At 40.0% G+C, this 24,815-nt stretch overlaps 2 protein-coding genes across 5 annotated transcripts; one reads left to right on the top strand and one right to left on the bottom strand.

The window, feature by feature from the left end:
- The first annotated feature begins 220 nt into the window (after positions 1 to 220).
- snx13 (sorting nexin 13) lies at positions 221 to 22,847 on the top strand. Of its 4 annotated transcripts, none has more exons than XM_061060536.1 (25): positions 221 to 393; positions 9,874 to 9,986; positions 10,100 to 10,202; positions 10,360 to 10,449; positions 12,427 to 12,548; positions 12,669 to 12,787; positions 13,001 to 13,105; positions 13,237 to 13,325; positions 13,606 to 13,689; positions 13,896 to 14,034; positions 14,183 to 14,271; positions 14,462 to 14,561; positions 15,249 to 15,442; positions 15,621 to 15,725; positions 15,826 to 15,996; positions 16,133 to 16,202; positions 16,686 to 16,828; positions 16,929 to 17,036; positions 17,123 to 17,233; positions 17,434 to 17,595; positions 17,764 to 17,835; positions 17,930 to 18,075; positions 18,648 to 18,716; positions 19,004 to 19,116; positions 20,153 to 22,847. In XM_061060536.1, the coding sequence occupies exons 1-25, from the start codon at positions 382 to 384 to the stop codon at positions 20,386 to 20,388; spliced, it is 2,865 nt and encodes a 954-aa protein (XP_060916519.1). In that variant the 5' UTR covers positions 221 to 381; the 3' UTR covers positions 20,389 to 22,847. The 4 variants fall into 4 exon arrangements, with proteins under 4 accessions (XP_060916519.1, XP_060916518.1, XP_060916517.1 ...); XM_061060535.1 differs by having other exon boundaries at positions 16,686 to 16,834; XM_061060534.1 differs by having other exon boundaries at positions 16,650 to 16,828.
- An 821-nt stretch (positions 22,848 to 23,668) lies between these two features.
- Positions 23,669 to 24,469, bottom strand: dmac1 (distal membrane arm assembly component 1). The gene is made up of 2 exons (XM_061060538.1): positions 24,065 to 24,469; positions 23,669 to 23,987 (listed from the first exon to the last, which is right to left on the bottom strand). The coding sequence occupies exons 1-2, from the start codon at positions 24,252 to 24,254 to the stop codon at positions 23,923 to 23,925; spliced, it is 255 nt and encodes an 84-aa protein (XP_060916521.1). The 5' UTR covers positions 24,255 to 24,469; the 3' UTR covers positions 23,669 to 23,922.
- Between the last annotated feature and the right edge of the window lie 346 nt (positions 24,470 to 24,815).

Here is a 24,815-nt window from a genome sequence, read left to right as displayed (position 1 = left end):
AAAATACATCCAAGTCCGTTTTTCGGATAGGGATTGGTTTATTATGACAATGAAGTCCCCTTATATGTGATAACTCGAGTAAGATGTACATTTGTTTTTAAAATACATTTTCACTTCAGGTAATTCAATCGCTATCATCGCTGCATCTGTGTCCGTCAATCAGTCACGGGTGTGTTTCTGCGTCATCGCTTTACATCCAATCGCGTGGCGACGTCCAGAAACGGGGCAGCCGAGACATAAACCTCGCAAACATGGCGACGCTCCGAAGAGAGTACGGAGACTGGAAATACGACCGTTTTTAACCGAGCAAATAACCTCCTCGTCGCATGTTACAATGTGGTGGGGTTAGCCGGAGCCACCGCACGCACAGCCTTTGTGACGATGTTTGCAGAGGTGAGTAAGTGCAAGTGAAATGGACGTGTGTGTGTGTGTGTGTGTGTGTACGGTGATAAGACACGGCTAGTTAGCTTGTAGCAGCTAGCTACTAAGCGTTAGCCCCGCAGGTAAACACACAGCAGCCTGACAGGGAGAGGACGGAGCTGTGTGTTTGGAAATGCTGCCTTCTATAAGTCTGCATGGGATTACACAGGTAACGCGAAGTTAATACGATGAGTCCAGGATATCCTAAGTGTCAACGCGTCCTGGAATTAGCTCAACATAGTCAGTGTCGTTAGTATGTTTAGATTATGATTCACGTCCCTCAACAACCAATTTCTACTCTACTAGCACAGGTGAGCTGGGCGTTAGCTGCTAAGGAGCGCTAAGTGCACAAGAAAGTCATCTGTGTTGTACCATATAGCACATGTTTATGTTTATCATACTGTCTTGTCTGTGATAAGCTCACATTGAATTTGTCAACAACCTTATCTATTTGTCCGGACTAATAGGATGTCAAGGTATTTCCTTCCCTTATTTCTGTTTACTTCAGAGAAAATGTGACATTAAAACAAATAGCTGTTCATTGTATATGTTTACAGAGGGGTTTCAGAGTCCACACAGACAACTGGCCTAATAAAGGCTTCTACTAAAATATTAATATGTTGTCGTTGGTTCAGTGCTGCTGGTCAGTGGTTGTAGAGACTAAGTCATCTCTTGGTGGTCAATCGGGATGACATGCCATTTTTGGAGTGTGTGTGACTTGTTATGACAGTGTAGTTTTGCTGCCGCTCTGACATGTAGTTTCTCAATACGTGTTGGTTTCCTGCCTTCAAACAAACATAGTACTTGCCATGACATCTGTTGAGCAGCGAACAGCCTTCACTGTCTGCCCCACTTGAGAGGCAGGTGACCTGATAACATGCAGGCACTTCTCCAGCAGTTTAAGTACAGGTTTAGCCTCGGTAATGAGGCTTTAGGTTCCTCTGCACTTGTTCTGCATGGCTGACAGGGAGTCCTGATTTCTGTGTGATGGGGAGTCAGGTGTTGAAGTATAGTGTAGTAGCTCTTTGCAAAAATGTTGTTCCTGCTAGCTTTAAGTCTGAAGTAAATTATTTGTTGACATTGGACCATGCTGTTATTGGGCTGTTATACTGCCATCTTTATCTTTTATTATGTAGGTGTAAAGTGACTGTGAGGTTAAGATGCATGACAGTAGTTATGGCAACTTAATATGATAGGGGTGTAAATCACATGTTTCATAATGTTACTGTATTTTATTAATTATTTGTACAAAAATAAGATACTTGCTGATATTACAAACTCTTCCACAAAAAACTATTTCAATTTGATATAAGTGCCTAAAAATATAGCACATGCATATTCATTCAAATCTGATATAACAACTCAGATGAACAATCTACAAATGATTTGACTGTTTAATAACTGAAACCTCCCAGACATTTGTTGAACAATCTATTGTTTAAGCAAAAAATAAATAGATATTAGGTCCCTGTGATTTCTGCGATGCAGAGAACACGGACGGAATCACAGAATTTAACAATGGAAATAGAATCAATTTGGAATTTGCTGAAATGTTGGTGTGATTTGAAAAACTTGTGAAGTAAGCTAGGTTTCTCCTACCAATCTAAGTTTTTTTTTTTGTTGTTGTTGTTGTTGTATGTAATATGCCGAGTTTTAAGCGTACTTGGTGTAACTGCAGCTTCTTTCTCTGCTCTCTGTCGTCTGCATTTAGGAGCACCACAGGGACACGCTGACCCACACAAACACTCAAGGCATAACGCATACACGCAAACAGAAACACCAGTTAACTTTAACAGTATATGGAAAATATATGAGTCAGTGAATATATGAGTCAGTGAATTTATCGGTGTGCATAGCTTAATGAGTGTATGGGTTATTGTTTTCAGTTTTTATTGGTGATATTGAACCTTTGACTGAATATGTCTGTTTTGTAACACTCCTACAAATTGGGTGCATTTAATTACAGCAAAATGTATAATTCAAGATCTTCACACAAGGCTGGGGCCTCTTTGCTAATGATAAACCACTAGCTTCAATTCATTTGACTACACTGACCATGTGACCTCCTGGTGTCATGATACAAAGTTTTAGAAACATTTTATTTATTACCCTAAATTATCGGCTTTTGGATTAGATGTTCCTTTTTGTTTTATAAACTTGTTTTTTGCAGGGTATCAATTATTACTCTGCTGTTTTGTGTTCTTGTTGAACATTGTATAGTTTATCAAGGCTGGCTTTACACTCTTTGAAAGCTGACTGTGATTACCTCCTTTTGAGCAAATGGCTTAACCATTTAGTTTGATGAATGCACCTTTGCACACTGAGTTAGTCTGTTGTGTGTGCATTGTGTTCATCTACAGGCCCACATAGTTATCTCTGTGGTTTCCGACCCTGGCTTAATCTCATTTAGGTGTCTTAATTAAAGCTTGATGGACATATAGGCCAGTGCTTTGTCACAAACGGCCTAGTACACCTCATTCTCTGTCCTTCAGTCAGTGAAACAGAGTTCCCTGCCAAACAGGCAGACACATTCAAGAATTAAGCTCTGTACAGACCTGTGTTTTGTATCCACTATATATCAACAATGTGTCTACATAAGCCTGAGGTATTGACTTCAATCTGCCACAGATTATTGAAAAGAAAGAAAAAGTTTGGGATATGGCACTATTGCAGGACCTCACACACCTTTAAAGCTTGGCTATAATCCAATTGGTGGGATGCTGCTGGCCCAGTGTTTTCTACTTTTTGGTTAGTTTCTCTGATGAATCACATACCAAAAAACTCGAGATGCACTCTACCTACCTCAATACAATGTTAAAGGGCTGGATGTTGTTGCTGAAATATAATCACAATATTTCTTTGTTAATGATCAATAAAAAATACTTATCGGTGGTCTTAGAGGAGCCCAAGCAAAGCTGCTGCTAATAATAGCTTAGTTTGTTTCATGGAGCTCAGCTTGTAAAACGGTTACAGTGGTTAAAAGTAAAAGCACTAAATAAATGTGTTTCAGGTTAAACATCAGTGCATCTCTGGAGATCTTTATTAGACACAGGTCTTAAGTGGAGGAAGTTAGCTAGCTGCGTCTAACATTCACTTGTTTATAGCTTTGGAGCTTAACTTATTTTAGGGAGGAGATTTTTCCAATTCCAGTTTTTCTTCCTAATATCAATTCCAAAACCTAGACATTACTATATGACCATATTTGGTACCCCTAAGATACTAGTAGTGTGGTCAAGAAAATGCTATAGCTTTGAATAACATACATCCTTTGCTAGCAGCACATTTTTGTTTATGAAACCAGTTGATTTTGTTGGCTGCTCATGGTTATGGTGTCCGATAAGTGCATTGACTGACTTAATCACCAAACCCATACATCATTTTAAGCAGTATTGGAGGCTGATACTGATTGTCCTTGTATTTGTGAGTGAAAGGCTATTTGATGTATCCATTTAGAGTTTAAATGACCAAAGATCACTTTAATTGATATAAACTATATCACACAATTTCTTTAGGGATTTAGTTTCATTGCCATGGCCTAGAAGTTTAAGAAAAGTAAACAAGCGACCTCAGTATGGGTCAAAGGAATCTGACTTCACTCAGGGCAACAGTGGAGTTAATGCAGTGTCAAACTACAGGGAGCTGGCCATACCAGCTTGGACAGAAAATAGAGAAACAAATTAGTTCTCAGCCAGAGAGCCAGAGAGTGGACAGCCAATTGGTACTTCACCTTGGCCAAAGACTGTGTTTGTGGGATGAATCTGATACAGCTAAGTGACCACATTAAGTGTCTTAGTCAGGTGTTCTGACACTGGAAACTGCCAGATAAACACCAGTCCTCCATTGTACAAGTTTCTCAAACTTCACAGCAGAGATAAAGCCCTTTCTCAACACATTCACTCATTTGTTCATTTGATACTGTTGACTGTTTTCACATGTACCCTCCACTTCAAAGAGTCAAGTACTTTTACACCAAAATATCATTTTGTGTTCTTCTTCCTGTATGAAGTTTGAGCAAAAGCAAAGGTTATTTATTAAACTTGTGGATCATAAAATCTCCCATGACTCTCTGACATTTTAATCTCCTGTTCACCTATTGTAAAATATGTACTAGTGCAAACTATAAATAGTATGGTATGTACACAATACTCTCCCATAACCCACTTGTTGTTACCCTTTAACTGCTATTTCAAATATGTGCTCGGGGAAGTACTCTGCTGGTAAATCATGTTTTCAGTGATTAAAAAAAGAAAACCAGTTTGCCTAACCATCTCAGGTTATATTCTGTGCTGTCTTGAGATTGTTTGCATGTTTATGAGTGGATAGTTCTGGCTTTGTGTGCTTTCCTGTTATACTTGTTGCTCCACTTAATGTTAATGTAGTTCTGGTAATGACAGCTAAGGGTAGCTAAATAGGCAAAGGCTTGTTAGCTGAGAATTGCACAGCACAGGGTTTGAATTAGAATGTACTGGTAGCTTTGCACATTATCTGCTCTGCTACTGTACTGACTGTGGTGTTTGTTAGTGTGAGCTGTCAGTGATGTGACAGCCGCAGGCCAACCACCTTTAGATGACAGACAAGGTCAGATGCGCTTGTGAGATTTCAGATAAACTGTGGGCAATACAACATAAAGAGTACGTTTTCAGTATGATTTCTAATTCATTATTTAAGTGACATATCACAACCTCATTTTTCAGAAGCAATAACTTGTTATAATCAATTTCCCCATAACAAAAGGAAAGAGTAGCCACTATAGTAAAAGTGAAACCAGTCCTTGGATCCTGCTATTACTACCAGTCCAATGGTGTCTTTTTAGGATAAAGACCAGACCACAACAACTACATTTAATCACTATCTCCAGGGCTGCAATTTAGAATTATTTTTATAATTGATAAATCTACCATGGGTTCTTGAATTAATCTTTTTGTCTTTATGATATGAGAAAACAATGAAAATGGTCCTTCCTATATTCTCAAAGTTGTTGTTTTCTTCAGTGTAGTGGAGTTGTTAAAGCTCCTTGTAATCCTTCTATAATATTATGACTTTTGTCCAACATCCTTCTGTTCTTCTCTCCCATCATTACTGGAAGACGTTTTTAATGGCGCAATTCCACTAATATACCAGTACTTTTTCATTGTAGAGATGTAATCTCGAAGCTAATATGGAGGCTCTTTCTATTATGGTGGTCATGGTGGATTAGTCGAACATGATCAGTCAGCCCCACTCACTTTCTCTCCCTCTGAGGAATTAACCGTGAATCTCTCACAGGAGAGCTTTAATGGGCTGAGTTAACCTTTCCCCTAAAGACCACAGTTATCGACGTCGTCGCTTGTGGACTTGTGCATCACAAAAATAGCAGGATTAACCGTTGAGGAGTTCTTCCCACACGCGCAAGCCTGCAACTTTGCAGTGCAGGGTGTGTGTGTCGTTGCGTAGGATTTGTTGTCAAGTTGCGCCAGGAAATCTGGGAAATGATAATCTTCAAGACACTGATAAGAGGATGTTTGTGTGTGAATGCCTGGAGCCAATGACGTCAAATAGTGCAGATCTACATGGAAATGTTACCTCTTTATGTGGTAGTGCTCGAGATTGTGTGCAGGGGAAGTTGATATTTGTCGTTTTAAGTTTATGAGAGAAAGTGAAAAAACAAATGCAGGCAGAGTATGAATCATTATTTAAGTATCATGATGTCACACTAAAAGTGAAATTTTGTTTATCAAGAAATACAAAACTTTGAAGTTATTTTAGCGTTTTAGTAAAGTGAAACGAACACTGAATATTTTCACTCTTTATACTTGGCCATTTTCTTCATACAACTAATCATTTTTAACACATTATTGATTCTACGTCATCAGTCACTTAACTTATACTTAAACATTTATGTCAGCCTAGTGCTTACATGTGCGCTTATCTTGGTCCGACACTCAAAGTATTGTAGCACACATCTTTATGTGTCCATTCAGGGTGTGTTGTGTAAGGAATTGCTTTTGTTTAGATGTGTGTGTTCCTGATCGCCTGGGTGTTAATCACTGGAACAGATGGTTCATGTTTAAAACCCTGTGTAAGCTGTAATGACTCAAGAGTGTCAGTTATCATCTCTCCTATAGAGCCAAGCCTCCACAGCCTCATCACACAGACTCACTGATAGCCTCCACAGTCACTGCTGCTCACCAGCACCACAGACCATGTTTGATTCTGATGTTCAGCCCAGATGATCTGTTATTGTGAGGAGTTAGACCTCCCAAACAGAGAGTCATCAGGGAAATTAAAGATCACTTTTGACCTGTTCAATGATTAAATATTTTAGAAATGGGTAAGGTAATGACTTTCTGATTGGGACCACAATATCCCTTGAGGGGAGAAGTATACACAGCTGGTGATGGTGTGGCAAAACCACAGTGAACAATCTGGTCCCTGAGGCTAACGTTAGCAATCACACAAATTGACGTCAAACTAGAAGGTTCAGTCTCAGCTCTGGTTCAAAAATACACAAATGCACAACCTGTGTTGACCATTTCCGCCCAACCAATTTAAGATTAAGAACAAAACTACTTGAAAATCAGTCTGCTTTTTTCTGTTTTGTTTACATCTTTTTTTCTTGCGAGATTATACGATTTTCACTTGAGGTGGTTCATAACTCCCTCTAAAACACACAATAATCGTAGGAATATTCTGTTGTAAAATACGTGCGATTGTGTTTAAAACGTGCTTGTTCATGTTTGAGATGAAATAGAATATCTGTTGAGATCTTTTTAAATCTGTCAGGAATTTCAACGACTGTAGACCCAGCCCAGTCGAAGTATTTCACTGGAGATGTTTAGATAGTAGTTGCTGCTTCAGGTTAAGTTTTGAAAGCTAGCTAGCTCACTTAGAGTGCCTTCTCTGTATGGTGTGGGTGAAAGGTAAACAGAGCAGCTGTGTTACTACAGTTCAAACTGTTTGCATGGATATCTTGAGTTTAATTTGGTCGTTTGTAAGTGGCTAGTGGCTAAAACATAAAGGCTGATGTTATAGCTGCCTTGGTAGTGTCAGAGTTTAGGACACTGCTGTTCATTTTAGATAGTCAAAGTGTGTGGCACAATAAAAACCGCTGAGTGAAAAGCACTCCTTTGTTTTTTTCTGTCACTCCTTTCATAACTGTAATAATAGTCCCTTCTTTGACCAGCTTTTTGTTACTCCCTAAAGTCCTAACCCTGCAATTTGTGACTTTGTCCCAGCTAGTTATGACTTGCTAAAGACTAGGTAGTCGAGCCAGTTTGGACACATTCTGCTGCCAAGACAATTATGTGTCACAGGAACTGAAGACACTTTTAGTAAGAACCAGAACTTCACATCCATGAAGAATATTTTTTGGCACTACTGTGTATGATATGTTTGCTATCAACAGTGCTTATTTTATCCAAAATATTAAATGTTTAGAGCTGAAATAGAAATGAATAATAAAAGGGTGTTCATTGGCTGGCTTTTATAGTAAATACATTTTTTTGCTCTCTTACTAAAGTCCAGTTGATTCAACAAAAAAGACTAACCTTCTTGGTTATGTCAAGTCTTGCTATGTCTGCCCATACCTGATTTCTCCTATTACCAGATCTATTAACCAAGCAAGTGTCTGCTGTGTAACATATGCAAAGGCATGCTGGTAAATGCTGTTTTGGTATTAATGTGATAACTAACAATATAACCTGCCCTGTTTTGTCTTGGCCTGTGTTTTAGTTGTTTAGTTTACATTGAGTAAATAAATTCTGGGTCAACGGGTCCTCACTGACAGCCCTAAGCATCAGGTTTTCATCGCTCCAGAGTGCTGTCAGTGTAATCAGCCTGTCCTTCACTGGTGTGCTGAATAGGGATGTCACAAACTCATCAGACCTGAAAATAAGCCAGTCAGTTCCTTTTTAAATTGTCTTGTATTAGTGTTAAGAAGCCTGAACCGATTGTAACCCATCATGCTCTGGTTTCACTGGGCAGCACCATGAGCAAGAGTGGTCTGTTGAAATTGAACTCCCTCTATCATCATCATTCCTTACATTGTAAGCTTTCAGGTCCATTTTTCTGAATCCAACACAGTAAGTAGCAGGTCTTGTGTATTACATCAGATTGTCTATAGTTGGCTGCGGCAGAGAAAACAATGTCCCAGTGTCCTGCTGAAGCTCACTCTGTCCCTATCTGGCTCCATCAGTGGGAGCTGATTATCTAGGAACTCTGGTATGAATGTAGGGCAGCAGAAGATCATCACTGCTGATCATCATGATGTCTGTCAGGGACTCTTCTGATGCCTCAGAGTGTGAGCTCTTCATACCGTGTCCCTCTGTGAAAGGGAATTGCTGTGCTAAGGTTTGCATGGCCTGGTTACATTAGCACAAATTAGCTCATCTTTGCAAGGTTGCAGGAGTAGCACACTTCTGATGTAGTACTACTTGGTGCAAGAAGGTGTCTGCAAACTAGACTTCAGATGTGATTTGGCAGAAGGCTAAGGTATACAGTTGGGAGATATGCTTTATTTAGACTGTGAGATTCCAGACCACCAAGATGACAAGAATCCAGTCATGCTTTAGTGTAAATCTCCGAGAGAAAACACGGATTTGCCTTCCTTTTATGGGTAAACGAGACAAAGAAAACACATCCTATATTATGTATGATGGAGGTCATTTCCAGCTTTAAAAAAAAATCCTTAGCTATGGACAGTCACAGCACTGACCTGACCTAAGTGAATGTTTAGTCCTGCTTTATGTGGCTGTGCAACTTCATGAAGTGCCTAGTCTGGCTTCACTGTCTCAAAACTCAGAGGGGATTCTTAAGGTAACAGCTGAATTATATGTTACTTTTATAATTCAGATGGTTGCATCTGTAGCATCAGCATTGCATTGGACTAAAAAATTTGAGCTGCAAGATCGACTTATGTGGAAAACTGGGACACAGAGCTGTGAGCTGGAAACGAGAGCTTTGTTTCCTGCACTGACAATAACAGGAAAACCATAGGATGTGTCACACAAGTCTGTACACACACAGAGTCTATCCCTGAAACTTTCTAACAATACAATACAATCAATATTATTTTTCTTCATAAGCGTAGACTTGTGTTTTTAATGGCTGAAATCATTATATAGAACTATTGTCGGATCTTCTTTTTCCGTTTGTATCAGAATTCCATCTATCTATTTTTATTATTTCTTTACAGTTTTGTGAGCAGTAGTGCACGCATTTCTTAAGTGAGGAATTGATGATTTGATTGGTCTGGGGAAAAATATCAAGCAACACCAGCGACAAATATCACTTTTAACATGAATACACTGGATGTGTTTAGTGTTAAGTTTGCATATATTCTTTAAAAAAAAAATTAAAATGTCGTAAACTGTCCGTAGGGAGCCTTTCTTCAACCAGCTCTAATAATCCTCAGACCGGTTAAAGTGTAAACTTAAGCACAGGGAGTATTAACCTTGTGTGTTTGTGTTTTTTCAGGCCAGTCTGTCCATCTGGGGATGGGGGGGTCTTGGAGTCGTGCTGTTCCTCGTCACCTTTGGACCCTTTGCCATATTCTACCTGGCCTTTTATATCTTCTGCTTTATTGGAGGGTGAGCTTTGAGCAGGAGAACCTCTAAATCATTGTTCACGCACAAGGGAACTCTTTCAAATGTACTACAATACTCTGATCAGCTATTTTCTCACTCTCACTTCTGTTTTCCAGGGGCTTTGCAGTGACACTGCTCTATGGAAAGATCAATTCCGAGAAACATCTGGAAAAGTGCGAGCACTCATACCTACCACCCACACAAATTGGTATACTAAAGGTAAAAGCACAGTTATATATACACACACACACAAACAAATGAACTAGTTATTACTCAAGGTCCTTTGTTGGTGAAGTGCACTACAGGTTAGCTTTCAATGACTCAATTGCTTTCATTTCAGTGTTGTCTTTCTGTGTTTCTCTTTTGTCTCTCTTAGACGTTGGATGAGATGAAGCTGGAGCTGAAGCCAATAAAGATTGACAGGAGACTAACTGGCTCCTCTTTCATAGATGAACCACTACAACAGGTGTGTGTCTATTTGGCTTTGTGTGTGTTTGGTACTTTAGTCAAGATTCATCAGAAGTGCGTTTGCAATTGGGTGACCCACGAGAAAGGGAATCACAGAATTATCATGTTTTAAAAAAGAGATTAAAAAAAAAAAAAAAAAACCTACATGGTCTCTGTTAACCATTTTTTTCATTAAAAAAATATTTATTGTCCCTTGTATGTTGTCACAGCTGAAACTGAGATTCCAGTTCATGAGATAAAAATAGCTCAATGACAAAAGCTCTGCACTACATTATGTATTAATTACAAGTTCACATGTTATAAACTGTTTAGGATTGACTGCTTTAAAAGTTCTTCCTGCACACTTCACTCAGCTATGTAGTGGCACCGCTGAGTGATTGTTCTTAAAAAGCATGGCATACATGCTAAAGGGACAAGTGCTGAGTAGAGAAGCATCTGAAAGAAAACAGGATTAATACTGACTGAGAAATACTGACACGTCAGGCTTTTTGGATGCTGGCCCAGTTAGGTATTTGTCTGACCCATCAGCTGGTCCAGGCCAGCAATTTAATGGCCACAAACCATAAAGAAGTCTTCCTGAAGCCTCAGTGTGTCATGGCCACAGGAAGTTGGTTCCCGCTGATTTGTGTCGGTGGGTTCGTCCTCAGCAGAATGTCTGTCAGTTGATAAATGCTGGCTTTATTCCCAGCAACCATAAGCTGTGGAGAAAATGAATTAAGTTATAGCTTAATTTAGTTATAGAGGATATTAACAACTTACTGCTGGTACACACATAATAAATGGATGTCAGTTTTTCTTGTATATTTTTTGAGAATAACAGATGAGTAACTTTCTACTTGTGTGTATTTATTTTCCTCTAAACATCAAACAGCTCTGTGAAATGAATGTTAATTTGCAAAAATGTGTTTTTATGAGCCTAAAGAAAGTTTTATCATTTTAATACAATGTGTGATAAAATACTGTATTTATGGTTTATATTTAACACATTTATAAACTGTCTAAGAAACAATGTTTTAAATGCAGTTTAGATAAAGCACATAGTGTGGAGATGTGCCCTTTTGATGTCCAAGAAGCAAGTGGAACTGAAAGTTTCGGTCCTGTTTCCCTGTCAGGGCAGCACACTTCTGCAGTGCTGAGGTGCAATTTATTTCCAGCTAAATGCATACACACATAGATCCTCTGAATTTGAGTTTTTTCTGCCTGTCAAAAGGCACGAAATAGAAGTGTTTAGTTGCTTCTATCTGTTGGTCAGTGTTTTTTTCTTTCCACCCAGTCCTGTGGTTACAACCCTTGGAGAAGAAAACAAGATTTAAGCACACTGCCCTGAGTAAAGCAGCGTGGCCGGCAGAGTTAGCTGCAGACACAGCAGATTGTGACAGTCAGGTGACAGTGACTGCTCTGCTGTGGTGCATCTGTTCCCCCGGGAATGCACACTAATCATTTCAGCAACATGTGAACCTTGAGGTCTTGCACAGTTAACGTGACATGATGTTAACCTGCGTCATACTCTCTGAAAGACATTCATTGTCTTTATTGTTTTTCACTTCACGACCAAATCTTTCCATCTGTGCAGCTCTTAAAGTCTCTGCAAAATGTCAACTGACAAATACAATGATACATGTGTTAGCTTGATTTAACTTCACCTATGTAGTATCCTCCTTACTCTATGCAACAGAGTGGAACTAGATGTCTGACTTAGACCAGGTTTCCTCTGCTCAAACAGTCCAATAACCTGTTCTCTGGATGTTTCACCAATGAATCAACAGAATTAAGTGTGTTACCCATCTCAAACTAAAATCTTCTGCAGCATTTAATTAACCCATTCCTCATTGCTCAATTTACTTTCCACAATGGCTTTACCCTATTCAGAATGTTCATTTTATTTTCATGGTGGCCGTTGTTCTTTTAACCTCTCTCAGTTCATCTCATTGAGTTGTCCTTACTAATCATCTTTTTTGATTCTTTGCCCCTGTAGGTGATCCAGTTTGCTCTGAGAGACTACATCCAGTACTGGTACTACACTCTGAGCGAGGATGAATCCTTCTTATTGGAGATTAGACAGACGCTGCAGAATGCCCTCGTCCAGTTCTCTACACGGTACAAGACGCGTTGACATGCTCCGTCTTACTACTTAATTTTGTTCTACATCCTGTTTTTTATTTTCTAGTTGTTGTTTTTTTTTTTACTCATTTGAATATGTGTGTTTTTTCTTCCAAGGTCCAAAGAGGTGGACTGGCAGCCTTACTTCACCACTCGCCTAGTGGATGACTTTGCCACCCATTTACGTGTCTTTAGAAAAGCCCAAGACCGCCTCGCTGACAGGGAGGACAAGCAAAGTGAGCAGACGCATGCATAATTAAATGACTGGCATGGCTCCTATTCAACAATGATTCTGATTGTGTAGTTTGTTGCTCTTTTGATGAGCTACACAATACGGTTTGATTGCAATCGCGGTGCAGAAAACTTCAGCTGTGGAGTTTTTTGATGGAGCATAATGATGAGAGATTTTGCATTAGCAGTGATTATGACAATCATCGATTTCTAAACAGGGGACATAACAGAGGAGCTGGTGGACTCCTTCTTTGAGGCCGAGGTGGAGATGGAGAGGAAGATTTGTCGAGACGTCGTGTGCACTTCACACAAAGACGAAGAAGGTAAACACACATGGGCAAGGTGCCTGACCTTATAGTTAACACAGTCACGTAGAACTGGTTCACACAAACATGTGGATGCTTGACGGGAAAAAAAGAAAAAAAAAAACTCAAACCTGATGCGTTTGTGACAGGTTTTCTTCGGGACTTGTGTGAGTTGCTTCTGTACCTGTTACTACCTCCTGGAGATTTCCACAACAAAAACATGAGATACTTCCTGAGGGTGAGTACAAAACAAGGACAACAAGACCTGTCAAACAATCACAACAAGCATGACTTCATAAGTTTGACAAAAACCCTTATCATAACACACATGATGTCACACAACTGTTGTTTATCATGAATGAGCTACTAGCCATTCAGACATGAGTATTATTTTCCTACAACACAATGCTACTAAATAGACTATGCCACTTTGCCAGACCATGTGACTGCATGTTTGTAGTGTAAATTTATACGTGTGTGTGTGTGTGTCTTGAAGTGCACTGTGATGTTTCTTTTAGGAGGTGCTGGCACGTGGAGTGCTACTTCCTCTGATCAACCAGCTTAGCGACCCAGACTACATCAACCAGTTTGTCATCTGGATGGTGAGAACCGACACACACACCCTGCCTTACCACTCACACCCATCCTTACAACCTACATATGAACTATTTTGCAAACCTTTTTGTGGATCTAATATTACAACTACATACATATAAAAAAAACTAGAGTGCAAATGAAATGGGACATGACCAGCTTTGGGACCTATTGTATGTGCTGCGTAAGTGTAAATGCATTTGATTTCCTATAGATTCGGGACTCAAGCTGTAACTACGAAGCCTTCATGAACATCCTGAAGCTGACTGACAAGCCTTCAGAGCTGGAGTCCGTCAAAGACAAGGTGATGGAGGAGCTGCAGTACCTCCGCTCCCTGGACACTGCTGGAGATGGTGAGCAACACCCTTTTCCTCATTTACATACAAATACATACTCTCTTGAATTCATGGTGTAAGTGAGAAGGTATGAGGGCATTGTGGAGTCAATAAATGCCCTGCTTTGTTGTCCTCCTTTTGATGTCCTTGTTTCTCTGTCTTTTAGACATCAACGTGATCAAGAACCAGATTAACAGTCTTCTGTTTGTGAAGAAGGTGTGTGAGACCAGGATCCAGAGACTACATTCTGGCAAGGTGAGATGCAGCTGCACAGCCTCATTGTGCTAACACTGAAGGACCCAATCAAAACGTTCAAAACTTTGTTAGTGTGATTCAGGCTTTAAATGTCAGTTTGGTAAATTTCATTTTACGGAGTCAACCGGGCTAAGAATAGTTTATCATTCCTGTGTAGCAGACTTTGCTTACCATTTCCTGTGTTTTGTAGGAGGTGGATGCCTTAAAGCTGGCAGCCAATTTTGGAAAGCTGTGTGTCATTCCGCTGGATCACATCCTTGTCCACAACATCGCCCTGCAGTTCTTTATGGGTAATTCTGGAAAATGCAACATCAAATACACCAGTGTGCCAAAACTATAGTCTAAATGTTGTCATTCCAAGACTCAAATCCTGAACATTTCTGTTAATCATCTTTATAATCTATAACTTATTCCCTTTCTGTGGACTTTATAGCCCCAACCTGTTTGTTAGACACACCCCTTTTCAGTCCTACACGACTGCTCAGAGATTTTAAAAGGTTACTCCATGTTACAGATCAGATAATGATGGCGTGTATGTGTTTGTGTGCATACACATGGAAGGAACCAAGTTGCAAAAGCTTTGATGTGGCAAACGCGCATGAGCCAAGAGTATCAGTAGTTGATTATTTTATCATTGTTATATTTTGGGCCTTTTTTCCTTTATTGGATGACACAGCCTAAGAGAGACAGGAAATGTTGGGAGGAGAGAGAGGGGAATGATATGCAGCAAATGGCTGAGGTCGGATTCCATCCCACTGGCGCTGCAATGAGGACACATTCATGCATACAAGGGGCACACAACATAACCTCTAGGCTGTCCAGTGCCCTTTAGTTGGATTTATTTTTGTTACAGGACAACCAGACACTACAAGCTAAATGCTCCACTCATTCTTGATGTCTATGTACTGTATGTGTAACTAAAAAGCCTCAGTAGACAGAACACATTGAGACCAACTCTTGTGTGTCTGTGGACCCAGACTTCATGCAGGCAGCGGGGGCCCAGGCAGAGCTGTTCTTCTGGCTCACCGTGGAGGGCTACAGGGTGACGGCACAGCAGCAGCTGGAGGCCATGCAGGGCTGGCAGAAAGATGGCAAGAAGCAGCCCAGTGCAACCAAGGGACTTCTGAAGGCTGCTGCGTTGGGTGTGTTTGAGCAATACCTCTCTGAAAAGGTAGGGTATGAAGAACTTGTTTTGTTTTAAATAAATAAGAATGATTTGGCCTCATTGTTTGTCTTGTTAAATTAAATACCTTGCCTTTTTATGAAGCACTGCTTTCTTTCGTCTTTGTGGTCCAATATTTTAAACAAGTATTTGCTGATGGCCATCTGCTCTTTTTTCTACCAATCAGGCATCTCCCAGGGTGCAGGTGGATGACGAGTCTGTAATAAAGCTAGGGGAGAAGCTGCAGAAGGACGACCCCACACCAGAGATATTTGATGAAATCCAGCGAAATGTAAAAAGCTTTATATCTCTGTGAGGGAATATTGTAAACAATGCGAATACTCTTTTTTTTTTTTTTTACGATTAATTTACAATGACCAATGTTTCCCAAGGTGTACGACATGATGCTACGTGATGAACGCTACTACCCCTCCTTCAAGCAGAGTCCTCTCTACGTCCGCATGCTAGCAGAGCTGGATATGTTGAAAGAGCCAAGCTATCGAGGTTCTGATGACGGCGATGGAGAATCCTTCAACGGCTCTCCAACAGGAAGCATAACCTTAGTAAGTGTTTGTTGAAGGGTTCCGAAAAATGCTGATGTGCAGACACATAATGCGTTGTTGTTGTCACACTCTACACAATACTGCTCTTCTGAGTAAACTGCACAAGTACATGATGACTTGCTTCTTGTGATTTCAGTCTTTGGACGACTTGTCCAACTCCTGCCATGATGAAACTATGCACCTACATGCCTTCATCTCCGACACAGGTACATATGCACACAATTATCACAACAACTGTCAATCTGTAATGAGGATTGTTAAGAGTCTTACTTGATGGAGGGTTGGGGTGAGATGGTGTGGTTTTGTTGACAGTATTCAGCATCGTTTAGCCCCTATTTGTCCTTCCCTGCATGTTTTTCCTCCTCCTAGCTCTATTCATTATGTCTGCTGTGTCATTTCAAACTTTTCCAGTATTCTTTATTTCTTTCATTCCATCACCTTCACTGTTTTTCTGTTTTCCTTTTTTCCCTTCTCTCCATCATTTTGCCACCCCTCATTTCATTCTGCTCTGCATACTTTCATTTTGCTTTCCTGCTCTTCCCTCCAAACCCACACACACTTTTCCTCCTTTTCCCTTCTTTCTTTTCTTTCCTTCATCCATCCCCCTTCCATCTTCCGTTATATTTTTGGATATATATTACGGGGTGGGGTAGCTGACACTTGTCTCCCCGGGTTCTGGGGTGCCACAGGGGTTTGCAACGACCACGGTAAGACCTACGCGCTGTACGCCATCACTGTGTTCAGACGTAACCATGACGGAAGCGAGGACTGCTGGAAGACGTATCGACGTTACTCAGACTTCCATGACTTCCACATGAGAATCACCGAACAGGTGTGTGTAAGTAATCATTATTTAAGTACCAGACATTTATTTTCTACTAAAGGGTGAAAAAGCCAAAACTCATCGTTGTGTGCATACGTTTTTGTTTTAGTTTGAGAATCTGACATCGATCCTCAAGCTGCCAGGGAAGAAAACATTTAACAACATGGACAGAGACTTCTTGGAAAAGAGAAAAAAAGATCTCAATGCTTACTTACAGGTAAAGTGAAATATTTTACAGTTAGAATTTATTGTGATGTATCGTTTTGTGAAGTGTATATCATTAACATTTTGTGTATGTTCCAGTTGCTGCTAAACCCAGAGATGGTTAAAGCCTGTCCAACTCTGATTCCTTACGTCTATGACTTCCTAGAGAACAAGGCATACAGCAAGGGCAAGGGAGAGTTTGCACGAAAGGTAGCTGCTTTTTCCCCCCAAATAGATCACATACGTTTTATTGACATTTATTTTATGACCAAAAAACTGCAGACACACTATATTTACTAAGATGTTGTCTGAATACATCAATTTTTAATCTCAGTGGCTGTACTTTACAGATTTGCATATGTGAAAGGTTTTTTGAATGTATGTTCCCTTTGTTTTTTTCCACTCATCAGATAGACACATTTGTAAATCCTCTGAGGAGCTCCATGAGAAACGTGTCTAACGCAGTGAAGGCCCTGCCTGACAGTCTGGCTGAGGGCATGACCAAGGTCTCTGACAACATGGGTCGCATGTCCGAACGACTGGGCCAGGACATTAAACAGTCCATCCTAAAGGTAACAATATAGAAAAAGTTCTTTGTATCATTTTTTAAAAATATTATTATGGTCTGTTTGTGTTTAACCCACTCAGCAGGCCGGGTACCAGTCTGTAAAAATCTTAGCCTTGTAGCCTTGACTACCAACCATCCTCTGACTTTCTTGTGTCCCCTTCTTTTATCCCAGGTGCCTCCACTCCTCCCCAAGTCTGAAATCGACCCTGAACACTGTCGAGTCTCTGCTCAGCTGGATGACAACGTAAGTCGCATGTTGGTTACTAAATATTTGTTTCATTTCTTCGTTTCCTTGTGAAAGTGAAATGTTGTTAAAACATGCTCATTTCCCCTCTCAGGTTGATGATAACATCCCTCTGAGGGTAATGCTGCTACTAATGGACGAGGTGTTTGACCTGAAGGAGAAAAACCAGTGGCTGCGCAGGAACATTAAGAACCTGCTTCAGCAGCTCATCAGGGCCACATATGGAGACACCATCAACAGGTCAGAGACATGAAATACAAAGCAAAGACTCAAATACAGTCAAAGACCTGGAGAACACGTAGAGAAGACTCAAACAGATTAATTCATGTATCCTACTGTAGAACAATCTAAGTGGGTTCTGTGCCCAACATAACAAGTCTGAAAAGTAATCACAAACCCAATCAATACAACTACTTTTTGGGGTTTAAGAAAGATGATAAACATAAAGTTTTTTCATGTTGGGAACTTTTTATCTTTAAGTCATTGGTGATATGTTTGGCTTTTAGCATTACAGATACTGGGAGTCTGTTTCCAGATTGTTAAGCTATTTTCATGATGTCAAAACAACTGTGTTTGGTAAACATTCAAACAGTGTTTCAAACAAACATGTTATGACAGTTGTGATGATTATTGCAGAACCAGTTACTCCTGAACAAATAGAAATCTAGGATAAACGTGCAGGGTTGTGTGCTAATACTTAAACTGAGCACACATGTTCAGAACATAAGACAACACACACACTGTCATCTTGTACACAACAACAGGGATGAGTAAATAGCTTCAAGCCTGAACCCTTTCTTTTGTCCCTTAAGGAAAATTGTGGATCATGTGGACTACTTGACCTCACCAGAGCAGGTTGCAGACTACGTCAAGAAGTTCAGGTAATCCCTCCTCCAGTTTGTCTTTGGAAAGAACTATTGATTGGTCATAAAAGTTATACGTGGGGTAGCCTGGTGGTTTGTGCGTGCGCCCCATGTACGGAGGCTGTGGTCCTCCAAGTGGGCGGCCTGGGTTCAAATCCGACCTGTTGCTCCTTTCCCGCATGTCATTCCCCACTCTCTCTCTCTCCCCCTGATGTCTGACTCTATTCTCTGTCATATCTCTACCTAAAAGCATAAAAAGCCTTGAAAAAATAAAAGTAATCCTCATTGGCTTTGTTTCTATACAGGGATTCTTACTGGCCCAACGGTATTCTGGCCGAGTCACCGCCACGTCGGGACAAGAACATCCGCATGAGGACCCGAGTCGCTGCCAAGACCAGCCTGCTGGGCATCATGCCAGGTGAAATCACTCTCGCACTTCATCTTGATGTTGGCTAGTCTTCTCTTCCTCTCTTAGTCTTCTTCTCCCCCTTCGGCCTCCTCTCTTGTTTGGAACTGACAGATTGAAAACACTTCCAATGGAGTATTTATATAACCTTTGTGTAGCTCGTCGAGGTTTGTTTCTGACTGAGCTTATTTCTCCCCTTATATTGTGAGAAACATGACAACAAGGTATAAAGTTGTGTTTTTCAGTAAATTCAAATGATGGTCAGATCTCTATTTTTAAACTGAACACTCACATGCTACTTTCTTGCTTTAATAATAATTCATCATATTTACATGGCGCCCATTTTCCTCTGACATCACGCTCTGGGTAGGACGCCGGAGTACTGTTTTAATGCCTTGTGCTGAATCTTTAGTTTGTAAGTTGAACAAACACAGGCAGTCCGACAAATTCAGATTTCACATTTGAAAAGACCCGGGAAGATCAGGAGAAACATATTGGACTTAAGTGGGAAACCAGATTTGTTTACAGCTCATGTTGTCATTCAGCCTCTTCATAGCAAATATTACTATTGGCTAGGAAGTGACTAAACATTTTTATTTTAGAATGTTTATAAAATAGGTTTTGATTGTGATGTTACCATAAAAGCAAAATATGCTACAAGTTATGTAAAGGATGTGATTTAATGCTTAGCTATTTTATTGCAGCTATTTTCCTATTGCATCTTGTTACACTTGTGTGTTAGCATTCAGCTATATGATACTAGGAAGTGGCTGAATGCTAACATTAGCTGTTATCTGATGGTAAACGTGGGTTATGAAATGTTATTTTTACTGGAAATCTTAGTCAAGGATTGTACTGTCAATCGTTTTCTCCAGTGGCTGACTAATATAAAAGCATCTTGTTAATAATGAACCGACAAATATCCGAAATTTACATGACTTCTTACCTTGACCCAACATTTTAACAGCATCATAGCTTAAAGTAGACGTGAAAAAGTTTCCCTTTTTATTCACACTTCTAACCTCCTCTTATTTTCTCGTTGTCTCAGATGAGCTGAAGCACATCATCGGAGCAGACACCACAAGAAAGGGCATCCTCCGTGTCTTCGACATGTTTCAGTACCAACCCATGAACCGTCGGCTTGTCTACGTTTTCCTGGAGGGCTTCTTGGAAACGATGTTCCCCCAGTATAAATTCCCAGAGCTCTTTGTCAAACTACACTCCCGCTCGCCGCGCATCCACAGATTTAGCCAGAAAGTCAAATCGTCCTCCCTCAAGAGGTGACAGGAGAGGACAGAGGCAGCGGGACATCAGCCAATCAGACACACACTTGGACTTGAGGGCGGAGAGTGATAGTGGAGGGGCTTGACGTGAATGTTAAGGTGTGTTCGCTTGATTTCTGCTCTTCCACTTCCCTCACACACTCTCTTCTGTGAAAACACTCCAGCTGTCTGGACAGAGCTGAAGGATGAGCAACACGTACATTGCCCTCGTCTAACTCTGTGACACAAACACACCTGCGCAAACTTAAATCCTGTAATTTGCACCAAGACTGATCATTGCATAAATTTGTTTTAGTTCAAATAGTTTCCTTTTTTCTGATGTTTTAGTTGTGTTGAGCTTTATCATGGGCCAGTCAATGCTGCTTTCTTGTGGTTCAGAGAACAGACCACAAATACTGTATTGTTTTTAACTGCAGGAGCAGATAGCATAGACCCACACCTTGCCTTACCTTCCTGCTTCTGTGTGTGTCAGCCGGAATAGCCCGCCATCTGAGTGACCCGGCCATTCAGCTGTAGACAAACTAACCCACACGCTAGACATGTTATCTACGAAAGCTGCACACTTGCTTACATGCAAAATTGTTTTTTCATAGCAACCAAATATGTCAATAGCACTGGGTTAAGAAGGCGCTATTTTTTAAATGTGACTGAACAAACTGGGGTTGAAAGGACAATTTTACATTTTAATGACACATTTTTCTACCCTCTTTTTTTTTTTTTTTGCCCACGATCCTCAACGAATAAGCCACACCCCCTTTAATGCTACTGTCAAACATGTGAAGACCAAAGCTCATGCTGTCCATACTTGTGTTTGGCTTGATGTTGGGATACTCCGAGCATTACTGTGCTAAATAAACGAATCATGTGAGGGAGGAGTAAGTTGACCTCTGGTGACCTAATGGTGAGGCTCTAAAGTGTGGCACAGTTGTGGGATGCTCAGCGCCATCAAAGAATGTACTCTCTGGTCTGCTCCGTTTTTGGCTTGAGTAGAGTTTTGTGTGAATGGGTGTGTGCGTGTGTGTTTTAGCATAAAGCTGCTACACTTTCTCAGTAAGAAACTGTGCCAGTGTGAGCTAGTGAACCAGCCTTAAAAGTATAAACAGGACATACTGACCAAGAGACACGCTAGAGGTAGCGCTTCTTCACAAGACTGAACATCACAAGGAAATCAAAATAGAGATATGGAGATATATCCCTAATCACTTTTATGCAGAGAAAATGTTTAATTTTGTGCAATACTTTGTTTTCTGTAATGCATGTGCATTTTGAATCATTGTATACTGAAATAGAATCATATAGTTTTAATAGTAAAAAAAAACAAGTTTCCCAAAAAACATCTTCTTATCCCAACAACTTGACATTCCGTTGTTGTAAAAGTACAATGTTTATTTTACAGACTTGTTTTATAAGTCTTGAGTTATTTCTTGTTTTTTTGCTTTTTGTTTTGTTTTTTTTGGCATGTGGGGGATATTTTCCACTTAATCCAGCCACTCCAACAGAATCTGTTTTGGGCGATGACTAGGGAGGGTTTGTGTTTCACAGTATGATGATTAGCTCATCGGGCTATTGCTAGCTCCGAGGCGGCCTCACAAACTGCTTCATTTTAATAACTAGTGGTGTTTTTATGCATTAAACATGTTCTGTTCAGTGTGAACATATTTTGTTGTTATAAGCTGACAGCGGGAGGGACACCCCCCCCCCCCCCCCCCCCCCTTTCTCCTGTCTGATAGGCTCACAAGAGAGCCTTGTCCTGTGACCAATGGAATCACTGCTAATGAGCACTTAGTAGCAACTGTGGAAGGGCCTCTCTCATTGGCTGGATGATGCGCTGTTCTGCTGCAGTCATTAAATGGATTTTCCTTGTCTGCACTGAGCAGCTTTAGTGGACTGTGATGGGGTGAACCGGAGGACATGAACTGGAGCCTCTTCTTACTCAGAGGTGAATATTTTGTCCCTATAGTGGAGAAGGTGTCACCTTTAACTTTCTGCACACCTCTCCAAACAGGAAGGCTTGTCTTTTTTTAACCCCAGTATTTATGAATCTATGATAATGAAAATTGTGCATATCTGTGTACAGTCTGTGTTAATAGTGTGCCTAAATGTACTGTCAACTCTATTTTCATATTTTTCTTTAACCTAAAAAAGAAATCAATCAGAATGTCATGATCACTTTATGCGACTGAAAATGACTTTAGGGTGTTTCTTTGCATCATGCTTATCAAACTCTTCCTTGTGAGCAGTTGTGCTCAGATCAGTATAACACTAATAAAAGGTAACTCAGACTAACTGACCAACAATATTCATGTTGTCTTTGTGTGCGCTTGCAGAATTTGTAGTTATTCAAGGTTTGATGGATATTTACCCTCATACAGACCACTAACTGACATATTATCCAGAGTGCAGTCTTTATAATGCTAAATGTAAAATTGTTGACTTTATTAAAGTCTGGTGTCAAGCTTCTTCATTCGTGAATGAGTTAAGATCTTCCTCTAGTCAAAGGTACATTCCCCTTAGTCTTATATTGTAGTTATTTTTCCAATAGCTTTATAATAAATACTCAAATTTACTTTTCACACTGTAATTGTCTTCTGCTAAATCAGAAACCTGGTGGCATATTAATATTAGATGTGATAAATGTTATCATGCATAACATTTGAAGAATGATAAAAGGATCCTAAATCTGAATGACACCAGAGGGTTAATGAAATAAAATGTATCTTTTGCAATTGTTTATTCTAACAATCAGAAATGGTGTATGGAGGACGAGATCTGACAGAAGTATAACTGTAGAAATAAACTGTCAAACACTGCTGGGTCAACTTCTATATCCATATCAGCGTTGAGCGTTATCGTCAGCTAATGCTCGTAAGTCATTCGCTAAAACTCTTGAAATAAGCCATCTTCACTTCTTCAGCTAGCTGTCAGCATCGAACGGAAGTAGTAGATTTGGATCGTCACACTCCTGTGACCAATCCTGAATGAGACTGACGTTAGTCCCTCCTACCTCATTAGCATACGGACACAGAAATGTAGAAATAAATAAATATGGAAATAAATAAATGTGGAAATAAATACATGTAGAAATAAATAAATATGGAAATAAATGTAGAAATAAATAAATCAGGAAATAAATAAATGTGGAAATAAATATAAATAAATGTGGAAATAAATAAATGTAGAAATAAATTTAAGACATTTAATTATTTATGTCCCATTTATTTACCAGTTTTTATTTATTTATTCACGCATTTAATTATTGATTTATTCATTCATTCATTCTTTTATTTATTCCAGTATTTATTTATACTTCTGTCAGATCTTGTCCTCCATAGAAAGGTAGCCTACACAATGTCAACAGAAATCTAGTTGGATTTGTATGTGAGGCCAAATCACTGTACAATAAAAAACACAATCAAAGAAGCGTCTTTGGCTTGGTGTCAGCTTGTTGCAACAAATATCTGCTGCACAACACCTCAGTCCATGATAAAGCCATTTCAAAGGCATATTCCTGCTTTTGCTCGTTTCTCCACTGTGTTCACGTCTTTCTCTGCGTTTTATCCATCGGGTCAGTGATGACAACAAGCCCCCATGAGGTCAAACCTGAAAGATTGAAAACAAGTGTGCATTTACTTCAGGGGAGACACGATGCCTGAGATACATGACTTCAAAAAGCTTACCTGCAGCAAATATCATCTGTGCCAATGTGCCCATGGAGGTCGGTCCGCCTTGTCGGATGGTCCTCAGGGCTGGGAGGAACACATATGCGCCGGACAGCATCAGACCACCGCCGGAGAGGAGCCGACAGCTCCAGCAGTTCTTCACCACCTGACCAGGTTTTGACACTTGTGCTTCTGGTGTTGTTGACATTGCACCAAAGTGCTAATGCTAATCCTAATAAACGCCCTTGTGGGGGAAACGTACGAAAGCGTCAGGTGAACATAAAAACATGTGATGGAGTATGTTGCTGTTGATCGTCCTCGTATATTAAAACATTCGCCTAATTTAATGCATTATTGCCAAAGTTGATCTCAGCTCATTCTCATGTGAGCTGTACAGATAGTGCAAGACCTTTAAAGTGCTTCCGGGTGACGCTCGGGATGTTTCCGCTCTTGCCTTTTTAAAAATAAAAGTTGTATTTATTTCCAGCAAGAGACACGACTTCGTGGTTGTCATGTTTGCACAGTGGCCCCCCCAAAAAAAACGTTTTTACATTGTTAAATAGAAATCTGAATATCAATTGTGTTGATATATTTATGTCATTTAACCACCAAATACAGACTCTTCATTATTCATTCTTATAATTTCACATTGGTTATCCAGAACAGGTGCGATTTCACTTTTTAGAATCCAAACTGAACAACATTTCGATATAGTTAACATGAGTAAATAACATTTATAATTGCTTAATAAATAATCTTTAATTTATTT

The sequence above is a fragment of the Labrus mixtus genome, chromosome 16 (assembly GCF_963584025.1).
Source record: "Labrus mixtus chromosome 16, fLabMix1.1, whole genome shotgun sequence".
Lineage (NCBI taxonomy): Eukaryota > Metazoa > Chordata > Actinopteri > Labriformes > Labridae > Labrus > Labrus mixtus.
The sequence above is the reverse complement of the archived record's forward strand: the minus strand, read 5'-3'. Positions and strand labels throughout refer to the sequence as shown.